Below are 20,334 nucleotides of genomic sequence, written 5' to 3' on the forward strand. Positions count from 1 at the left end.
TAAACATATAAAACAGTAGACATTTGTGAAAAATCCAAAGATTAACATTTGCAAAAGATGGTCTCAAGTCCTAGAGAAGACCATTCCGATGTTGTGTAGACATCATCTCACCGTTTCCTCCTTTCATGCTTTCTAAGAATATATTGCTATGGTCACACATACAATTATGCTAAAATGTTTGTGTATTTCAGTTGGAAAAAAAAAATGCATATCACGTTTTTCTTAGATAATCCCAGCACATTATTTTAAAAAAGTGCAATAATTGAACTACTACTGTACAACTAAGAAACGGGCTCCACCACATATAGTAGAGACACACATTGCACTGTATTTCCCCTTACCTTTTCCTAAAAGCATCGTCTAAGTACTGTATTGATGAATTTGTCATCGGTGTCTTGGCTTGTCTAATTAGCCAATGCTTGTCCTAAAAAACAAACAAAAACAATTGCATCCATGTGTGCTTTCTTGTGTACGGTGTTTGATCTTAAACAAAGCAGGTCTTGTGCTTAAACAATAACATCATTGATGCTCATATATAGCAATTTGTTGCCATGATGCGGTCATAATCCAGGGATTGTGTAATCAGAAAACAAAAAGATGCACTATAACAGCAAAATATGGTCGTCTTATTGTAGGGTCACATCATAGCCATCTTAAAAAAAAAAATTTAATACGTTTTTGTAATCATTATTTTTTTTTTTTAATATTACAATTTGTAATGTTGTCTTGGATAATGACCAACTTGGAGGAACAACGCAACCTGTGGTAAGCCTCCCTTGGAGTATTGAGGACCCTGCAACTACTGTACGCCTGGCACATAGGACCTCTTCCAAAGCCCACAGACATACAACCCCTGCCCAGAGACACTGTGCATATGTTGTCACTTCTCTCCTTAGATCAGCTTTCAGAAACCTGCTTATGGCTCCAAGATGCAAGAACGGTTACACTTCCTTCTCTTGCCAAACACCCCACTTCTGGAACAACTTACCGGGCTTCTCAAAACAGCCTAAGTTCTTTCAAGATTTTGGCTGTTTCCTACATTAAAACAGGTTTGTAACGGCAACCTATATTGTTGTTGACTTATTTTGTACCCAGGACATACTTTAAAAAATGAGGTAAATGTATTTTTATTGGGTAAAATATTTTTTATAAATAAAAAAACATATAAAAGGAAAAAATTTAATTAAAAAAAAAAAGTTTAAATACACATCTGTTTACATGTTTTACCCATGTTGTGGTGTAAATTAAAATATTAATCAAGAAATTGGTTTCTCAATAATAAAGATGCGCAATGCCTGACATTTTCTTTTTTTTCTGTTTGTAAAAATTGCCATGCAGGTAAAATATTTCTATTAGTAATATTACCTTCAGAGATGCAATAAAAATGGATACTTAGAAAACAAAAATGGATCTTTTGTAACATGATGAATGAGAATGGTGCTCACAAACACATGTATACTTTATTCTTTTGAAGCAGGCTCAATAAATGCCCAGAGTGCGATTAGAATGTCCATAATAACTGGATCCATGTGGGAAACAGTCCCAGGGAAATATAGACCTCGTGGTGTCCACCCGACAACCACAATAGTTGCCCCTATGTATTTCTTCCCATGAGAATAGATGAATGCATAACAAACACGGGTTTAAGGTAAATATTGCAGGGCTATTGCCCATTACCTGCCAGTGATGATCCAGGACAAGCCAGTCCCTCCAGGGCATGCAGTCCTCGTAGATAGAAGAGATATAATAGAAAACAGCAGCACAGCCAAAATCCAGGAAAAACAAATGCTCCAGGGCAACGTCAGGTTCAATAAAAAAAAAAAAAGTATATTTTATTACAAAATCAGCTCACTATGTGTGGTATGGTAACCATTGTGAGCCGATTTTGTAATAAATATACAGCTCAACCCCGTTACAACGCGAATCCGCTTATAACGCGATGCTAGCGTGGCTCCAAATTGTTGTATTTATGAATACTTTACAACATGATTATTGGCATCTTAAATACTTTATTGTACAATGCATACAATTGTACATTATTTCTAACGCGATCTGCTTATAGCTCGATGTGATTCTTTGGACCCCATGCACAGCGTTATAAGGGGGTTGAGCGGTACTTTATTGAACCCGAGTTGCCCTGGAACATTTGTTGTTCCTGGATTTCGTCTGTGCTCCTGCTTTCTACTATATATTTTGTAACATGACTAACATACTTCTGCTACCTTTCTCAGTGACCTCTTTAGAAAGTGACAGCCCACATAAATTAAATACAAGTGTGACTTAATTGTGTAGCTTTGGGATTTTAAAGGCTACGACATAACCCAATATCAGAGTTTGATTGCAAAAATCATAATAGCAAGTATGGCAGATTATCTTGCATACACTGCTTTAGTTACACATCAGTTACAGGCTATACCTAACCCAGGGATAAAATGCAACAAAAACAGAAACGTTGCTGTAATCATGGGTGACTTGAGATAAAAGTTTTTAGAAAGTCACAATGGCAATCTTTTATACATCTTGGAAAAACCACTTTACATCATTACTTCTCCCAAACAGAAAAGTAATGAACCAGCATTAAAATGGGAACTTTTTTTTTTGGACTGGTCTCATGAAAGTATTTCTCTATTTAGAAATTCTGGTGAGGTTGTACTATTGTTCCTAAGAGAAGGTTCCCAAGTCTACTGTACAGTTGAAATGGAAGAGTAATCATTCTTTGCAGCCCATGTCCAACATCACTCCTGCCTCCCCTTCTAATCATTATTCACAACTACAGGTATGTACAATTTTTCAAGGTTTGGTAGGAGATGCCTTCAGCTCGCATTCCTATGCACTGGGATGAGAACACATTTGTATTTCTTTTTTTATCAGGAAGAAAGTACAAACATTATACTGTTACCAAAGAATCATGAGGGAATCTCCCACATAAATCGGTGAATATTGGCTAGTATGGACAGATCCCAGAGACTCCATAGGTTCCATTTCGATTAATAAAACGGCAAATAAATTTCCAACCCAACAATGAATGGTATTTATCCACATGACATCTTGGGTAACACTTTATAAAAGTGGCGTTTACTCTGCTATATAAACCTATTCACAGTGAGGACTGGTCTACATAAGTGGATGTATTTGAATTGGGAGCCCAGTTTCACACTTTAGGGGGAAAAAAACCCATTCTTCCATACCAAGGCTGTTTTTGCACTTTAAACACATTTGTTTTCTCGTAAACAATTCAGCGGCAGAACAATCAGAAGTAAATGAAATGCAGCGCATCAATCTGCTGCAGACAGCTGCAGTACCTTTCCATGAATATTGAAGTTGCTGTTCCTGGGAGCGTTGACATTAAGGAAGCTCTTCTCATACTGAGGGGCTGCTGTCCACGGGGAGTGTGGGGCAGGAGTGGAAATCATCATGAAGAAAGGTTCATAGTTTGATTTGTAGTCCAAGAAATCCAGGGAAACATTGGCCTGTTGAGTACATAGTATTGATTAATAAAGGCCCCATCCACTTACTGTTCACTCAGTACATTAATGAGATAGAATGGTTGTGGTGACGTACGCCATACCTTTATCTTGTACGCAGTTTATCCCCCAATCTATTTTACAGGTCTGCAACTCATTTTTTAACAGAATCAAATATTAACTTCACAAAATATAAATAAGAAAAAGTACATTTGTCATTAGTTCTCATTTTTTAATCCCATCAAAAGTAAAATGGCCATTCTGCACTGCAGTGATAATGGGGTTTGAATAAACAGGTACAGTACAACAAATAAATATATCCCTTGTGAGCACATTCACATCTGCAACCCTGCTTTCCCCACATTATCTCTTAGCATACAATGCTTCCACTGCAGTCAGGGATTCTGGGTAAATCACATGCAAATGAGCACGATCAGTGTGTGCAATATGCGCAAAGACTGATAATATACTGTACTCCTGGGAAAAAAAATTCAGCAATAAGCACAGCTGAAGTGTTGGGTACCTTCAGACAAAGCACGGGGGTTGCAGTGACTGCTAAATACTATGTCGTAATTGCACAGAAATCTGTGAACATGCATTAAATGGGGAATGTACATTTATGGTGACAATCATATGACAAATATAAAGAAGTCACATCCCCAGCGTGCCCAGACTTCTGTTCATCGTGGGCGATTAAATAAAAGTGACTGTTCAGCAGAGACTGCTAAAAAGCGACTTCCCTATCAGAGTTAATTTAAGTTAGCCGAGTTTACACAATGTTCATTTGAGTGTTGTTTTATTTAACAAAATGGTATAATAGTGAAGAGTGCCTGCTCCGCTAGTAGTAATAATTATTACTGGTACTGCAGGGGTGCTATCAGGGAACGAGTCACAACTGATATATTTACAGGAGGATCCCCCAGTGATGCACTACCACACAGATTGATGCGAAAATTAAAAAACAACCTTTATTGAATAGAGTAAAATAATGTCAAGGAGAGAACGATTAAATCAATAGCTGTGACTGTGTGAGGCAGAGGCTAGGTTGGTCACTGGTAATGCAGAGGTCTAGGATCATCAAAACGGGTGAGTGAATAAAACTAAACCTGTGTAAATACGTACAAGAAACAATAAAGTGATTAAGTGTAGAGTTTAACCAGTGAGGTCAGACGATTCTAAGATCCTTAAGGAACAATATAATTGAGTGACATACTTTCTTATAACTAATCACAGACCACTGTATGCGGTCAGTGGCTATAATTCCAAAATCGGCACCACACTTAGGAGTATAATGTTACTATATACTTTTTTGCGCTTATATAGCAATACTGTTCGGTGCCCGTGGAAATGCTGGGCTAAATAATGTTTGTGCTGATATGCCCTATATTGTATAATTCACACTGCAGCTAAGTAACTCTAGTTCTAGCGTCCGAGACGTCTCAGTCGCGCTAGTGACGTCACACTATCTGACACCACTGAGACCCGACACACGTTTCATTCATCAGAACTTTTCGGGGTGTGCGGAACTTGACAAGAGCACAGACTTTTATGCATTCTGGTGTCATGGTGACGCCTTTCTACCAATCTGATTGTAGAGGCTAGACTTAGCAGAATTTCCTGCAGTCCCACCATCGGCTTGGATACTATACAATTCTTACTGGTGCCTGTGTATCTACTCAAGTACCTGCCAGGTCTTGAAAGTAAAGAATAAAAGGTATTGATAAAAACAGGAACAGAATGACTCCCTGTTGGGAGTAATTCCTATTGGGAAGAATGTCTTGGTGAGACTCCGCTTCTGATCTGTCATAATACAATTTATGAGAGTATGCAAACTCTTAGTGTTGGTCCTATAAATTACAATTATTTTTATTGTATAGTACTGTACTTTGTGTGGTGCTGATTTGTGTGACAAACCTGCAGCTAGCCTCTGTCTCGTGTGTGTCTCACACAGTCGCAGCTATTGATTTAATACGTTTTTAAACATATTCGTTCTCTCCTTGACATTATTTTACTGTATTCAATAAAAGGTTATTTTTTAATTTCCGCATCAATCTGTGAGGTAGAGGGAAATCACTGGCGAATCCTCCTGTAAATATATCAATTATATAACAAATCCCTGAAATACTCCCACAGTAACCTTCAGTGACCATTTGATCTGACTGTAAGAACATGGTTACATGTGTTTCTTTGGTGAGGGTGGGTGGATACTTCATGCATGTTGATATCACTTCTAATTACCTGTCAATCATCTTGCCATGAGTATTGTGAGACTAAGTATTGTGCGTCTACCTGATGACTTTCTATCCTGTCTGCAATCTTCTGATAGATAAAAATAAAAAAAAGAGACTGCCATACTGTATATCACTTTCAGTGCCCCTTTTTGTCTCCGGTTTCAATTTCAAGGTGTGTATTTTTTTTCACTGCAATGTTCATTTTTAATACAAACTTCGAGATTTACAAAAGAAAAATTAAAAGAAAAAAAAAATAAAAGTGTGAGAACTGAATGAAAATACAAAAGCTGTCATAATACCCCTAACACTTCGAATATCATAACAAGCAGAGGTTTGAGAAAAGGGAGGAGAAAAATCTTAAAGGAGGGGGGGACAGGGAGTAATTATGCTCACCATAAGTAAAAAAGCAGAAGGAACAAATAATATATGAAAGAGGCACACAGGATTCCTATAAAAGTACCAATGAATAATGGGACTGGACGACCCATGAAATATGGAGACAGTATTAATCCTAAAACCAAGAGGATATAGAGAGGAACATAGACAGACTAATGGTACATATTCTTTCATCAGCTAAAGCAGTTATATGTAAAAATTGGAAGCAGAATGACCCACTGACAATAGCAGAGGTTAAAAACAAAACACACTATATAATGATAATGGAAAAGCTTACAAGTTTAATCCAGGACAGATATGAAGGATATCTGAAGATATGGGTACCATGGATGATCTACTGGGAAACTAAATGGATAAAGACTATTTATTTTCTCTCTAAAATGTGTGACTGTAATATGAATTAAGCCGAAATGCAATTGTATGTATAAAAGTATAAATGGATGTACTGAAGACAAAGTTTATATGGAAATGTACCCCCCCCCCCCCCACCTATTTTTCTTTTGAACCCATTTCCATCCCTTCCAGAATATAACTTGTAAAAAAAAATTAAAAATACAAGTTTAAATTTTTTTTTTTTAAAGTACCAATGAAAACTGATTGGCAACAGACACGATAAAAATGAAACCCTCTCTGCCCAATGGCCATGGAGCAGGTAATGTGCCCCTGCGCGATACCTACAGTAGAATCAGGTTGCAGAACACTCGTCACCAGGCGTCTCCTACACTCTGAAATGTAACTAGGATTTATTCAACAAACTGGTGTTTCTCTCTATGGACAAAACGTGTGCTTTTACACTGATATTTTCGGTTTCACAGAAATACGGATTCAAGAATAAAACTCGGGTGTCTTTAAAAAAAAAGGGGGGGTAGGGGGGAAGTGACTTTAAGGAACAGGTTTGCAGATCCTATAACGACAGTAAACTTAGTAACTCTGTATCTCAACACTCTTCTTACTCAATAAAGCGGGACCGTAACAGTGTGAAGAAGACTGTTGCAATTTTAACGAAAGTAAAAACATTTTTTTTTTTAAAGCAGGACCGACTACTAGTCTTAAACAGAAAATGGGGCTATTGGAGGAATTCAGCATTCAAAATATTGATAATAAATAATTCATGGCTATTACTAAAGCATTCCCCCGTTTGTTTTAATATATCATCTGAACCAGGGGGTGCCCCAGAACAGCTCTGTCCAGTCCTATTATAGGCCCCCCCATTGAGGAAATAAACACTCTGGTGGTTTATCTGCACTTACAAAAAATGACAAGGGCAGCATCACTGCTGGTGAGACGTGAATAGAGGGAAGAGAGAGATCTTGCATTAAAATCGGCTTTATTTATTGGCTGGCTCCTATTTCTGCTTCTCAAAAGTGCCAGGATTTAAGGTAAAGAATGTAGGGCAGGCTAATCCTATAATGTGTTTTAATGTGCATTGGGGTGCTTATATTTCAATTACTTTTAGTTGTAGGTTAACTCCTCATGGTTTAAACAGGTCTCAATGCCAGCACAGTGGCTACAGTACATGATCCAATTAGTTTTGATGAAGGACCTGAAAGTCAACCCAAGAGAAAAAAACAAAACAAAACAAACAAAAAAAAAATACACAACACTTCTCACCAAAACATCCGTCAGATAATCGAGACTGTAGTTTTCGCCGTGTTTCTGTGCATTGCCATTCACTGAAAGCGTGTAATTGTAATACTTGGAATTTTTTTCCTATAAAAAAAAAACAGACATAACATAAAAAATAACCATACATACACTTGCAAGCAGTATGTCGATACACAAATATTACAACAAAATCGTGATTTGTCAGAAATGCACAACATTTGTTGTTTAATCATTTACAGATACAATTGATTGGTGGTATACACAACAGCTGTTGCATTCAAAAGCAATGCAATAAAACATTTTTAAAAAATAACAGTTCTTTTACACCGGCGAAATCACTTTGTTTTGCCCCAATAAGAAAAAAAACAGAGGTGAAAAGTTAACTCGCAAATCTTTTACTTGGAGACATCCAGGATAACACATTATGCCCGTGTTACAAGGGTCCATTTTCTATTATGTGAATTGAACTGCGTCATCTTCTAGACCTTTGAAGCGTGTGCACTTCTAAAATACGCTTCCAAGTAACTGGTCTCTAATGAAAATTCCACCTGCTCAGCTACGGGTTGTAAAAACTGCCCGAGCAAGCTTGGATTGCACACCTGGGTAGTTTCAAAGAAATAGAAAACTACTGTTTTCCGTCCAGCTGAGTTTTTGAGCCGTGCAATCCTGGCCATTTTCAGCATCAGTTTAACAGACATTGTCAGAAGTAATAAAAAAAAGGAACGGTGTTGTACGTGAAAAAAAATGGCAGAAAAATCGTGACAACGAGTTAGCTCTTTCAATGTCAATTGTCTTGTAAAGATGTGACAGACTTTAACACTTACAGTGCTGGAGAAGGTCATGCAGACCTGAAAGAGTTAGCATACAAAAAGCAGCCAGGTAAGGGGGGTGGTATATAAGAGAAAACATTTCCATGTGGTTAAAGGAACACGCCTAGGCACCATTTTGTTTAAATAGGGTTTGAAGCAGGGGGTCTCCAGAGCTTAACGGAGTTCATTGCAGCTCCGGGGAACCCTTGCTTCCAGAGATACTTACCTCCACAGGGGTGCCGGTAGTAGCCCCCATCGATCTATTTGGGGCAATCCAATAGGAGGGTGTGACGGCATCCCTTGCAGCTTCCTATTGGCCCACATGAGGCGGGACATTTAAAAAGCAGAGCGATACGGCACCCCCTATGGGAGGTATGTATCTCTGGAAGCAGGGGGTCCCCAGAGCTGAAATGAACATGGTTCAGCTACAGCGACCCCCTGCTTCAAACCCTATTTTTATTTTTTTTTAAATGGTCCGTAGTAGTGCCCCTTTAAAGAACATCAACTGGAAATTCGGCGTGGCTACCTTTATGGCATCATGTGCCCGATACAGATGGAAGTCTCATGTGGTTTTGGTAGTGGGTTGCTGTATTTCTGCAAGTCCCATATCTGCCCACACTTGCAGTTTTTAGGCCAGGATATGATCTGCTCACTCTGCTGCCAGGCGAGCATTAGCTTTATAATAAACACAGGCAGCTACATAAACTCTGAAATGCACCGAAAGGTTTCAAGGCCGGTTTCACTTCTGCTTTAAAGATATTCAAATAGTGTGCTTGAAGCAGCCTGCAAGGCGACATGACCGTACACTGCCACAGATTACACGGTGGGCCCATTTTGGGTCTCTTTACGAAGCACAAATATGACAGCACAATGTAAACACATCCTGTTTAAAACGTGCTCTCTGAAATGTGTAGGGTCTGAGGCACTTGTACCCTGAAACGTCACATGTTTGTAACTACTCTGCTTATGGATTAAAAGAGAGCAAGCTTTTTACAGAGAAAAAGAAAAAACTACTACTACTACTACTACTACTACTACTACTACTACTACTACTACGAGACACCAGGATTAACAGAGGGCAGGCACCAGTAGGGTTGCCAGGTGGCTTCTCCAAAATTACTGGATGCAATGGTGAAAGGTGCGACGCATTTGACACACACACACCTCTCACCGCTCCATGCCGTTTCCTCCTTTCGTTGGCCCCACCCCCAGGCTCATGACACCTCCTCCTGATTGGCTGCATTACCCAGCAGCAGCCAATCAGGATGAAGGAAGCTGCCCAGCCCTCTAGCAACAGCCCTGTTCTCCCTGCTCGGGGAATTCCCAAGGGCCCCCAAGCCAGTCAGGTAACTACATGCAAAGAGGTAGTACCGGACACATACATGTCCAGTATTACCTCTCATTTTGTACTGGACAGTGTGTCCAAATACAGCACAGCCTGGTTCAATACTGGACACCTGGCAATCCTAGGCACCAGTGAGAGAATACCCTATCAATTTACTTGTGAGTAGCGTTGTGCCACTTTCTCTACATTGCCTACTACAAGCAGGAAATGTTATTCATTAGCAACTGAAAGAAAACATTGTAACGTGGGATCTTGTAAAGAGTTCTGCAGTGTTACTCACCAAAGCATACCAGTAACTCCAGCCAGGAGGCACATGACTTATTCCACCTGCACCCTCCGCTCCATACTGAGAACAACAGGAAAGAAGTCAGCATAAGACTGTATGCAGAGCATGTAAACTTCTATTCAATGTCAATGGACATTTGTGTCCGAGAGTGCCACGATCGGTACTATCGCAGAATTGTTCATTATAAAAATTATAGTATTCCTTTGCAGTCTGAGATGCCTTCTATTCAATCAATGTGAAAGTTGTTATCCTCTGATAGAAGACATGTCCTAATGTTAGAGACAGTGGTTAAGAAGCAGAATACTATTCCAGTGCAGTAGAAGAAGGAAGAGATTGATGCTGCAGCCACTCGAGAGGGACAGAGACTCACCAGGGTGATTAAAAACAGGAAAAATGTATTAAACTACATGAAGGGAACACTCAGGACTATACGAGAATGTGAGAACCTCCTCCCACGCGTTTCAGGCATAGACTGCACTTTCTCAAGGAGTATTTTCTTCCTACTATTCCAGTGCAAGCTCAATCTTGGATCCTGGAGACACATTACAGTCCATTCAGGTGTCTAACGGAATAGCAGCGTATGGTAAATATGGGCCCAGATTTTGTTTGGTATTTTTTTACATTATTTGACTTTTTCACTGTGCAGCTTACATTCAGAAATATATAAAAGCACACAATTAATATTCTATTTATGGTTGATTAACCCATAAGAGTTAATGGTTTTTCTGCCGAAGTAACACAGCCTACGGTTGAAATGATCAACATATTTCATTAGGAGCATTCAAATGTGCGTTGTTTGCTTTGGCCATCTACCGTCAACTGACTAATAATAACACACACACACACTCACACACACACTTCAGAATGTTGAGGGTGGAGTACATTTCTCTCCATTTATGAAGCAATCCAAGCCGGTGATTTCACAAACACACACACACAAACTTCAGCTCCAGAGACCCCCTACTTCCGAAGATACGCGACTTCAACGTAGCTGGCGGTAGCCACTCCGGCTGGGCAAGCAGGACCTTAAATTTTAATGCTCCCGTGTCACAGGGCCAAATAGGAAGCCGCACCAATGGTGTCACAGCTTCACATTGGCGATCTTTAAAAACAGCAGACATATTGTGAACCCTGGTAGCCGAGGAGAGTGCCTACCAGCACCTAATTTGAAGGTATTTGAAGGAAGCAGGGGGCCCCGGAGTTTAAATTAACGGGGTTCAGCTCCGGAGACAGACATATACACACACAGGCTTTGATTGCCTCTTCATCAACACATATTGGCTGTGTTTATGTTAACCTCTGTTCAAAATGCAGTTATTCATGTTAAATTAAATGGCTCATACAGTAGAATCATAAAGGGATAAAATTATTATTATTTTCATTTTATAGTCTTAAAAGACCCACAGGAATGTAAAATCACCACAGTGTGACGCATTCGTCTCGTTTTCCCTCCTTACATTATTTTCAGAAATACTTGTGATGCACGAGGCGATTAACTAGGTAAACCAAGCCAGCCATCAAATAAGGGCTTAGGTTTTACACGCAGTGTGCGCGCAAAGCTTGCAGACTATCTGGACCCGACGGCACCGCGGTGAAGGTGTATGTTTCTTTGAATTCGTACACCAAGTTTTGTAGTAGTAAGAGTTATAATTTTGATTTACAAGTGAAAAAAAATGAAACAAAATATAACAATAAATGAATACAAAAGAATGATTTCACAGCACCTCATTCAAATACTTTCCAGCAAAGAAAGTCTGGTATCCCGAGGACTGAAGGAGCACTGGGAAAGTGAATGGCTCCTGTGTCTTCTGCCAGGCTATACTGCTGCAGTTTCCCTCTAAAGTGTTGTTGACGACGTGGTGATTATGTGGATACCGTCCCGTCAGGATACTGGATCTGCTCGGGCAGCACAGGGCGCTGCCAACGTACTGGAGAAAGAGAGTAAAAGGAGTGTCAAGGGAATAACTTGAAGCAAAACATTACGGTCAGAAGAAACGTAACCTTGAGAGTGTCATCAACACAGAAATACAGGTTTCAGTTATTATTTGTTACAGGGTTGAAGCAGGGGGTCTCTGGAGCTGAATTGTGTTAATTTCAGCTCTGGGGACTCCCTGCTTCCCGAGATACCGGCATCCTACGGAGGTAAGTATCTCGGTAGGCAAATTGTGTGGGGCTAACGGAATGGCTGTGTTTAAATGTCCCCCAGGCCAATAAGAAGCCATCATCATCATTGCGGCTTCCAATTGGCCCCGGAACAAGGACCTTTAAACTACATAGAGATACCGGCAACACATACGGAGGCAAGTATCACTGGAAGCTGAAATTAATGGGGTTCAGCTCCAAAGACCCGCTGCTTCAATCCTATTAAAAAAAATGAAACATGTATTGCCGTTTTAAATCCATTGAACTGATAAACAAAACAAAATAATGTAAACATGTTCCTAACACTAACATTAGACCAAGATTCTGCCTGAATTACTACAAAAATAAAAGATTACATAACAATCCATACCTCTTACCATGCAAGTGTATGATCCAATACAACTTTTCTTTCACATGGTTTTTAGTTGTCTGGTGTCATTAGGTTTTATTTCTGTTATCTGCTTCATTGGCTCCCTAATATTAACAGGCTCTCCCTCCCCAACAAAAATCAGTGCAGGGATTTAAGATCCACAGAGCTTACCCAGGCAAAGTTATGAGTTACAACTCTACCTGCTTAGGCAGGACTTTACATAATTGGATGGACCAGTCGTTTGGAACCACTGCAGGAGCAGTTTATGCGCTGTGCGTAGAAATAAAGATGTTGCAGCAGTTATTCGTATACAAGATATGAAAAGGAATACCAACGTGTTCTAAACGTATTGCACGTAAATAATTAGTAAGGTCGACCTCTCTAAGGGAGGACGCGGTTAGAGATGCTAGCAGCAAAATATTCAAAATGTTCCCATTTATTATTTTACAAGAAAGCAGGAGGTTGCCAACTTTGATTTTTCCTTGCCATAAATCTTTATTGGATGTTATTTGACACAAGATTCACGTATATAGCAAACATGAAACAAAATAGTAACATGCACAGTTGAATCATATCAAGAGAATAATAACTGCAGGAATGAGAAAAAACAATACGCATTTATCCCCAAACACTGACCCCTAAGAATGATACAGTGGTATTTAGGATGAGACGAAGTTAGTCATACCATATTGCTTAAAATGTACTTGCAATATCCTTCAATCTTTTTAACCGTCAAGTAATTTTTGACGTGTGATGCGATTTATGACAATGGTAGCATGAGAGAGGATGGAGAGCAGTGAGAGGCATTGCAAGCCCCACCAGCTAGTTACTAGTTCATCTTGCCGTCCTGGTGCAGTGTGCAGTGAGAGTACGGCCAGGTTTAACGTCTTCCACAAATTACACAGATTAGTAACAAATCTCAACGTCTTCAGGCTCCATAATGCGGTCATAAATGCCATCATACATCAAAAGATACCTGACACCTGAGGAGACAGTAAGGATATCAGTAATTTTATTAGATTATCACACGTTTAATATTTTTGTGAATTGGACATTTACCCAGTGAACAGATATTTTAGCTTAGATGTTTTATTTTCTTAAGTATTTGAAGTAAGACAGATCTCTAGTTTAATTAGTATGTGAAATGTGGGCGCTGAATACCCTTTAAGTAGTGCAGATTAAAACAAAGAGCTGCCTGCGTATTATAATGTAAATAAAGAGGGGAAACACTTACTGCATTCGAAAAGGTTATACCGTGATCTGCAATTAGTTCCTTTATCTTCTTTAACGGAGTCTACAACAAAGACAAAGAGGAATAGATTATAGGAACACATAGTATCTGTTCCCTTTTCATTGTGTGCCACAAGGATATTTGCCCTGAAGACAAACAATGGCAGAGGATCCAAAAACACAAAACATTTTCGTAACAAGCTAAACATGTGAACAGTCACTACATATATGAATGTTAATGGTCAAACGCGCAGCAATTCTTGTTGCTGACAGACTTATGCTTGATTTTTTACCATCCTTGTTAAATATAGTCTATATGGGAATGTATACCATCAGAACACAGGCTGCATCTCAATGCAAGGACACACTTTTTTTTTTTTAATATATAGACTACTCTAAGCCAAATAAAATAAAACATGTGGCCCTTAAGTGACATAGCACAGACTTGGCATACAGAAGTGGTGTCCAACTCCAGCCCTCAAGACCACCCAACAGGTCAAGTTAAGGATGTCCCTGCTTCAGCACAGTTGGCTCAATCAGTGGCTCAGCCTTTGATTGAGCCACCTGTGCTGAAGCTGGGATAGCCTTAATATAGGACCTGTTAGGGGAGGGGGGAGAATGTGTTCTGAGGACTGGAATTGGGCACCCCTGGCCTACAGGATGCACGGTGATGTTATATCGAGTAATTCATGCAGGGTACAGTTTAAACAGTACATTGTAGAGTGCACGAAGGTAAATATGTACATACGAGAGTACAATGGGCGAACTTTTCAGCCAAATTGAATGTACTAATGGGCAAACTTTTCAGCCAAATTGGCGAACCTTCCCGCAATTTCCCATTCATTTTTTTGGGAACCTCTCAGTCTCTTAATTGTCTTTTAGAGCATTTTCAAACTTTTTGGAAAGTTCGAGCAAAACATAGACAATGGTGAATTTGGGCACACCTCTAATATCTAGTTCTTTCATTTAAAGCCTCTTGATTTCAGTACAGCTCCTTTGGAAAGGAGACAGAAAAACCTTGTTGCTTCAGGGTTTAACGCTTTACAAAAAGTAATGGATTTTCTGCAGTTGCACTAGTAGCTTAATCAGTTAGTCACATCTGTGTTTTTCTGAAGTTGTGCCAGTGTATTGTAAAGTGGCACATAGTACTGTATATACTTTGCACCGATTTCTCTCAGACGGTGTAGTTGGGCAATTTGGGTCGTGGTTATATGAAGCAGTTGAAGGGATTTTTGGCAGACAAAATGCAATATTATAATGGTAAGTATATAAGAGTGACACACCGAGTGCTGATTTGTATGTCATTACCCAGAATCCCTGGCTGCATTTATTTATTTATAAAATGTTTTACCAGGAAGTAATACATTGAGAGTTACCTCTCGTTTTCAAGTATGTCCTGGACATAGTTAATATGACAAATAATACATGGTTACAAATAGTTACATAAATGAACAGGGTATACATTATATACAATACATTGCATGCACAGTTAGAGAAGATGTATATTATAGGTGTATGTAACAGTTACAGACCAGATTAAAATGTGAGACAGCCTTAGATTTGAAAGAACTTAAACTGGTGGCGGCTGTGAGAGTCTCCGGTAGGTTGTTCCAGTTTTGGGGTGCACGGTAAGAGAAGGAGGAGCGGCCGGATACTTTGTTGAGCCTTGGGACCATGAACAGTCTTTTGGAGTCAGATCTCAGATGATAAGTGCTGCAAGTGGTAGGGGTGAGGAGCTTGTTCAGATATGCGGGTAGCTTGCCCAGAAAGTATTTGAAAGCAAGACAGGAAAGGTGAAAGGCATTAGAAAGGCATTGGAAGCACTGTGTGCTTATCGATAAGGGGAAAGACAGGTTTATACACTCGGAGACATGCAAATTAACATGTGGTATTTTTATTTGCTGTTTATAGTGTCTAATTTTTTCTCCATTTTCTGTCAGAAAAAATAAATAAAGGAAGGAGAGTCAGGTTTGAGGTGGTATAAACCCATTTGGCTTATGTAACCATATCAAATGTAATGAACGTATCAGTCAAGCGGTCACAACCATGTGATATCAGACTTCCGGCATCATAATGGTTAAATATTTGAGTTAGTGGCAGTGGTAAAAGTGGCTTGAAAAAGAGTGGTGGTGTGTTTACGATTACAAGAAATTCTAGGTTATTATTAGGGAAATAGCTTTTAGAACCTAGTAAAACTATACAGGTATACCCCATATTAACGTACGCAATGGGACCGGAGCATGTATGTAAAGCGAAAATGTACTTAAAGTGAAGCACTACCTTTTCCCCACTTATCGATGCATGTACTGTACTGCAATCGTCATATACGTGCATAACTGATGTAAATAACGCTTTTGTAACAGGCTCTATAGTCTACCCGCTTGCGCACAGCTTCGGTACAGATAGGGAGCCGGTATTTGTGTTCAGGACGTGCTGACAGGCGCACGCGTGAGCTGCCGTTTGCCTATTGGGCATATGTACTTACTCGCGAGTGTACTTAAAGTGAGTGTCCTTAAACCGGGGTATGCCTGTATATATTCTAGCAATTAAACAGAAGTCTTTAAAATAAATCTTTTTTTGTCTTAAAAAGGAAAAGCAGCAGTATAAGTTTGTAAATAGAAAAAAAAAGTCATGTGACTGGATACTGCAACACCCTCACACATTTACACTGGTTAATTGTTAGGTCTGCTCACAGTCAGCTCTGCAGGGACAGCAAGAACATCAACACTACACATAGTATAGAGATTTACACTGACTTATCAGAAATGGAGAAGTTGTATTCACAGCTTAGTTAATATGGAGTTGCACATAAATGAGCTTTTTAAGCAAATATCAATTTTGTAAAATTGCACAAACTGCTTTGCATTAAGGATGCCACGTGAGAGACATGGGGCTTCACTTAACTGTAACGTAATCTTCGTTTAACTAGGAGGCCCTGCAACCATTGCATAGAGTTGCAGGACTCTGGCCAGAAAGGGGCGATCTCCTTAAATGATCAATGCGCTGCAGACCAGGTTTGCCAGTAATAATGGCATTATTCTGACTCCCAACTAGTGAGACTTCAGTGAAATCGGCAAAGGTTACCAACACAGGACGTGGAAAACAGCTGCAAAGTTCCTACTAGATAGCGATTTAAGAAGAAAATGAGATTTTCCTATAGACATTCATTGGTCAGACTTTTACCAAGGAAATAATATAGGATTAATACATGTTTGTGTCTGGCAGGGTTTCCCTGATACTTGGATTGTATGCAACTGAATGAGACTATACACAGCCGAGTGAAACACACACACACACACACACACACAACACATTACCATGCCACCAAGGGAGACGTCCTGGTCATCTGTCAGGATCAGTACCACGTTAGGCTTCCGAACTCTCCCTTCCACCCACAGGAGTGGGGAGACCAGGAGCCCCACTGTCAGCAGGTGCATCCAGAATCCCCGGGGGGCTGCAGGACGCATCGTCTCCCGCAGGGATCTGCTGCACACACAAACAATACAAAATAATAATAAAATAAGAAACCGCGCGTTGCTGGCTTTATTTCATCGCTTGCAGGATGTCAGACACATGCAAAATCCCCCCCCAAAGAGGAAGTTGTGTGCAGCAGGTCAGCTGCTCGGTTACAGCACGATCACATGCTTTGTGACAACAGGAAGGGAGGAGGAGGAGAGACAGGGAAGGAGAACAGGAAAGGCCAGTGCAGAGCTGTGCATGCAAACTATGTACAAGGAGGGGGAAGGGAGCAAGAAGTGGGAGTAACAGAGTCCTAATCTGAATCACCGTCTTCCTTTCTGTTGAGTACTTCAAGTATTAGGCCATGCCTTTTTTATTTTTATTTATTATTATTTGGACTAGCAATTGCTACTTCAATACTGAAGTACTCACTTACTCTGCACTAAAATGACCATTGCTCCTTCATTCCTTTCTATTGACAAATCATCTTTGCATTGTTTGTTTCATTTCTGCAGTATTATGACCTGCATCCTTTTCAACAGTTTAAACTGTCACTGCTGCAGATATTTCTTTGACGCTTTCAATGATTTGGCTGTAAAATTGTATAATATAATGAAATAAAAATATTGATGTGTAGATCACATTTGATAATCTCTTCCAATGGCAGTTACTTTACTACAACTATGTAATATCTCAAAATCTACATCCCTATGCCTTTCAAATCAATTTTTTAGATACGAATGAATAATATAGCTGTCATTTGATATAGGTTGCAACTAGGTCAATAGAGCCTTTAAAAAAACACCTATATATTATTAATCAGTGTAACGAGTTCAGTTTGCTGCAGTGTGGGACTCCACCTTCAATAATTCTACTTCTGGTTCACATAATTACTTATTTAACTTGAAACTGTAAAACGTTTATCAGCCTTAATGAAGACCGGCTTTTGTAAGAATTTTACATCCACATCTGCTTTTATTCAATTACTCATCTCATAATCTCTTCTCATTTATGGGGTAATCTACATCAGGGGTGCTCAACTCCAGTCCCCAAGCACCCCCCAACAGGTCAGGTTTTCAGGATATCATAGCTTCAGCACAGGTTGCCCAATCAGGGGCTTAGTCAAACATTCAGCCACCTGTGCTGAAGCAGGGACTGATTGAGCCACCTGTGCTGAAGCAAGGATATCCTGAAAACCTGACCTCTTGGGGGGGCTTGAGCACTGGAGTTGAGCACCACTGATCTATATACTCTGAAGTGGCGTTTATAGAGCTGGCTTAGCCCGTATGGGCGTCATCAGCCATTGAACGGGGGGTGCGGCCCTTCCCACCTTTCTCCCCCTCCCCCCCCACCCCCCCACCTGACCTGGGGGTCACGAGAGCGATCAGGGTGGCAGTTGGTCGGTTGGGTTTTGACTTAGGAGCTAGGGAACAAGCAACTGTTTCTTGTTCCTTGGCGTTGCAGCGGTTTCCCACGCACCCATCCCTATGAGTTAAGTTATTTCGGGAAATTTTGTTTTCAGTGTTAACATTTCTTTATCTTGCAGATAATTAAGATAATCTTTTTTTGAAAACAAGTAAGAAAAGATTCTGATGGAGGGGTCAGTGGGCCAATTTGCTTTGTCGCTGTGGCAGTGGGGGGGTGGGGGGGGTTGGGTAGGTGCTTGTCCTGCCAGAAGGGTCACGGGGCTGGTAAAGTAGGGGGTTGAAGCGAGGGGGCAGGTCACCGGGACGTACTTCCGGGTGCCCCCTTTGCGTTGCCCGGCTCTGAGTATTCTGGCGTGGACAGGTGGTACGCTATCCCCAGTTGTGATTAATAAACAAGCCACGGCCGTTTTACCTCCAAACTGTGTCCTCTCGTTTATTTGTATGTTTTATGTTGATGGGGTAATGGGAGAGAGGGGGGGGGGTGAAAGCTCGCACCTCCTTGGTCATAGAACTACCCCTTTAATCTTCCCACTGGTGCATCTAATTCAGTGTTGGCTGTTCCATTAACGATCAGCTCTTGTACATCCAACACTTTCACTGATGCCTGTTTTCGATGTCCTGCGCAGGACGCATGCCTTAATAACTAACTTAGCGAAAGAGTAAATGGACCTGACACAAGAACATGGTGGTAAAGGCCACAGCAACATTTATTAATCATCAAATTTTACCAAACACCACGTTCAATAAACCATTTTGCGCCTTGCAGGCTGCCACAGTTAATCAAATCATTAAATCAAAAATACAGTACACCCTAAGGGGCGCTTCCAGGCAACTCACAGCAGTTAAAACTGTTAACTTTGCACTCCCTTAAATACGCTTGGACCACCCAGGTGGTAACATGTGTGGACCAATCGGTGCCCTTTCGTCCTTCAATTCCTCCTATCAGCAGCCGCCAAGTGGCACTAACAGCCAATCAGCGGCTGCCTTTTAATAAAGTGAAGAAAAGATAAGAACTTGTGGTGCTTGTAAAAGGAAACTAGTTAAGCTGTCTGACCATATATTACCCAGCGTATTCCCTTTGGTTCCAGAACAGCCAGATTAGACTTTGCCAAACAATATCTAAAAAGCCAGCCCAGTTCTGGAACAGCATTCTTTGGACAGATGAAACTAAGATCAACCTGTACCAGAACGATGGGAAGAAAAAAATATGGAGAAGGCTTGGAACGGCTCATGATCCGAAGCATACCACATCATCTGTAAAACATGGCGGAGGCAGTGTGATGGCATGGACATGCATGGCTTACAATGGCACTGGGTCACTAGTGTATTGATGATGGGACAGAAGACAGAAGCAGCTGGATGAATTCTGAAGTGTATAGGGATTTATTCTCTGCTCAGATTCTACCAAATTCAGCAAAGTTGATTGGACGGCGCTTCACTTTACAAATGGACTATGACCCAAAACATACTGCGAAAGCAACCCATGAGTTTTTTTAAGGCAAAGAAGTGGAATATTCTGCAATGGCCGAGCCAATCACCTGATCTCAACCCGATCGAGCATGCATTTCAC

The 20,334-nt window shown here is 40.3% G+C and overlaps 1 protein-coding gene across 1 annotated transcript in view; it reads right to left on the bottom strand.

The window, feature by feature from the left end:
* The window catches only part of GNS (glucosamine (N-acetyl)-6-sulfatase), a 31,797-nt gene extending 14,258 nt beyond the window's left edge, over positions 1–17,539 (bottom strand). The window contains exons 1-7 of the mRNA XM_075600347.1: positions 17,196–17,539; positions 13,883–13,942; positions 11,861–12,064; positions 10,131–10,196; positions 7,703–7,801; positions 3,303–3,470; positions 342–424 (exon numbers count right to left, since the gene is read on the bottom strand). Coding sequence (XP_075456462.1) covers positions 342–424; positions 3,303–3,470; positions 7,703–7,801; positions 10,131–10,196; positions 11,861–12,064; positions 13,883–13,942; positions 17,196–17,345 — 830 coding nt within the window. The 5' untranslated portion in view covers positions 17,346–17,539. The remainder of the gene's footprint in view (positions 1–341; positions 425–3,302; positions 3,471–7,702; positions 7,802–10,130; positions 10,197–11,860; positions 12,065–13,882; positions 13,943–17,195) is intronic.
* Positions 17,540–20,334: the final 2,795 nt, after the last annotated feature.

The sequence above is a fragment of the Ascaphus truei genome, chromosome 5 (assembly GCF_040206685.1).
Source record: "Ascaphus truei isolate aAscTru1 chromosome 5, aAscTru1.hap1, whole genome shotgun sequence".
Classification (NCBI taxonomy): domain Eukaryota; kingdom Metazoa; phylum Chordata; class Amphibia; order Anura; family Ascaphidae; genus Ascaphus; species Ascaphus truei.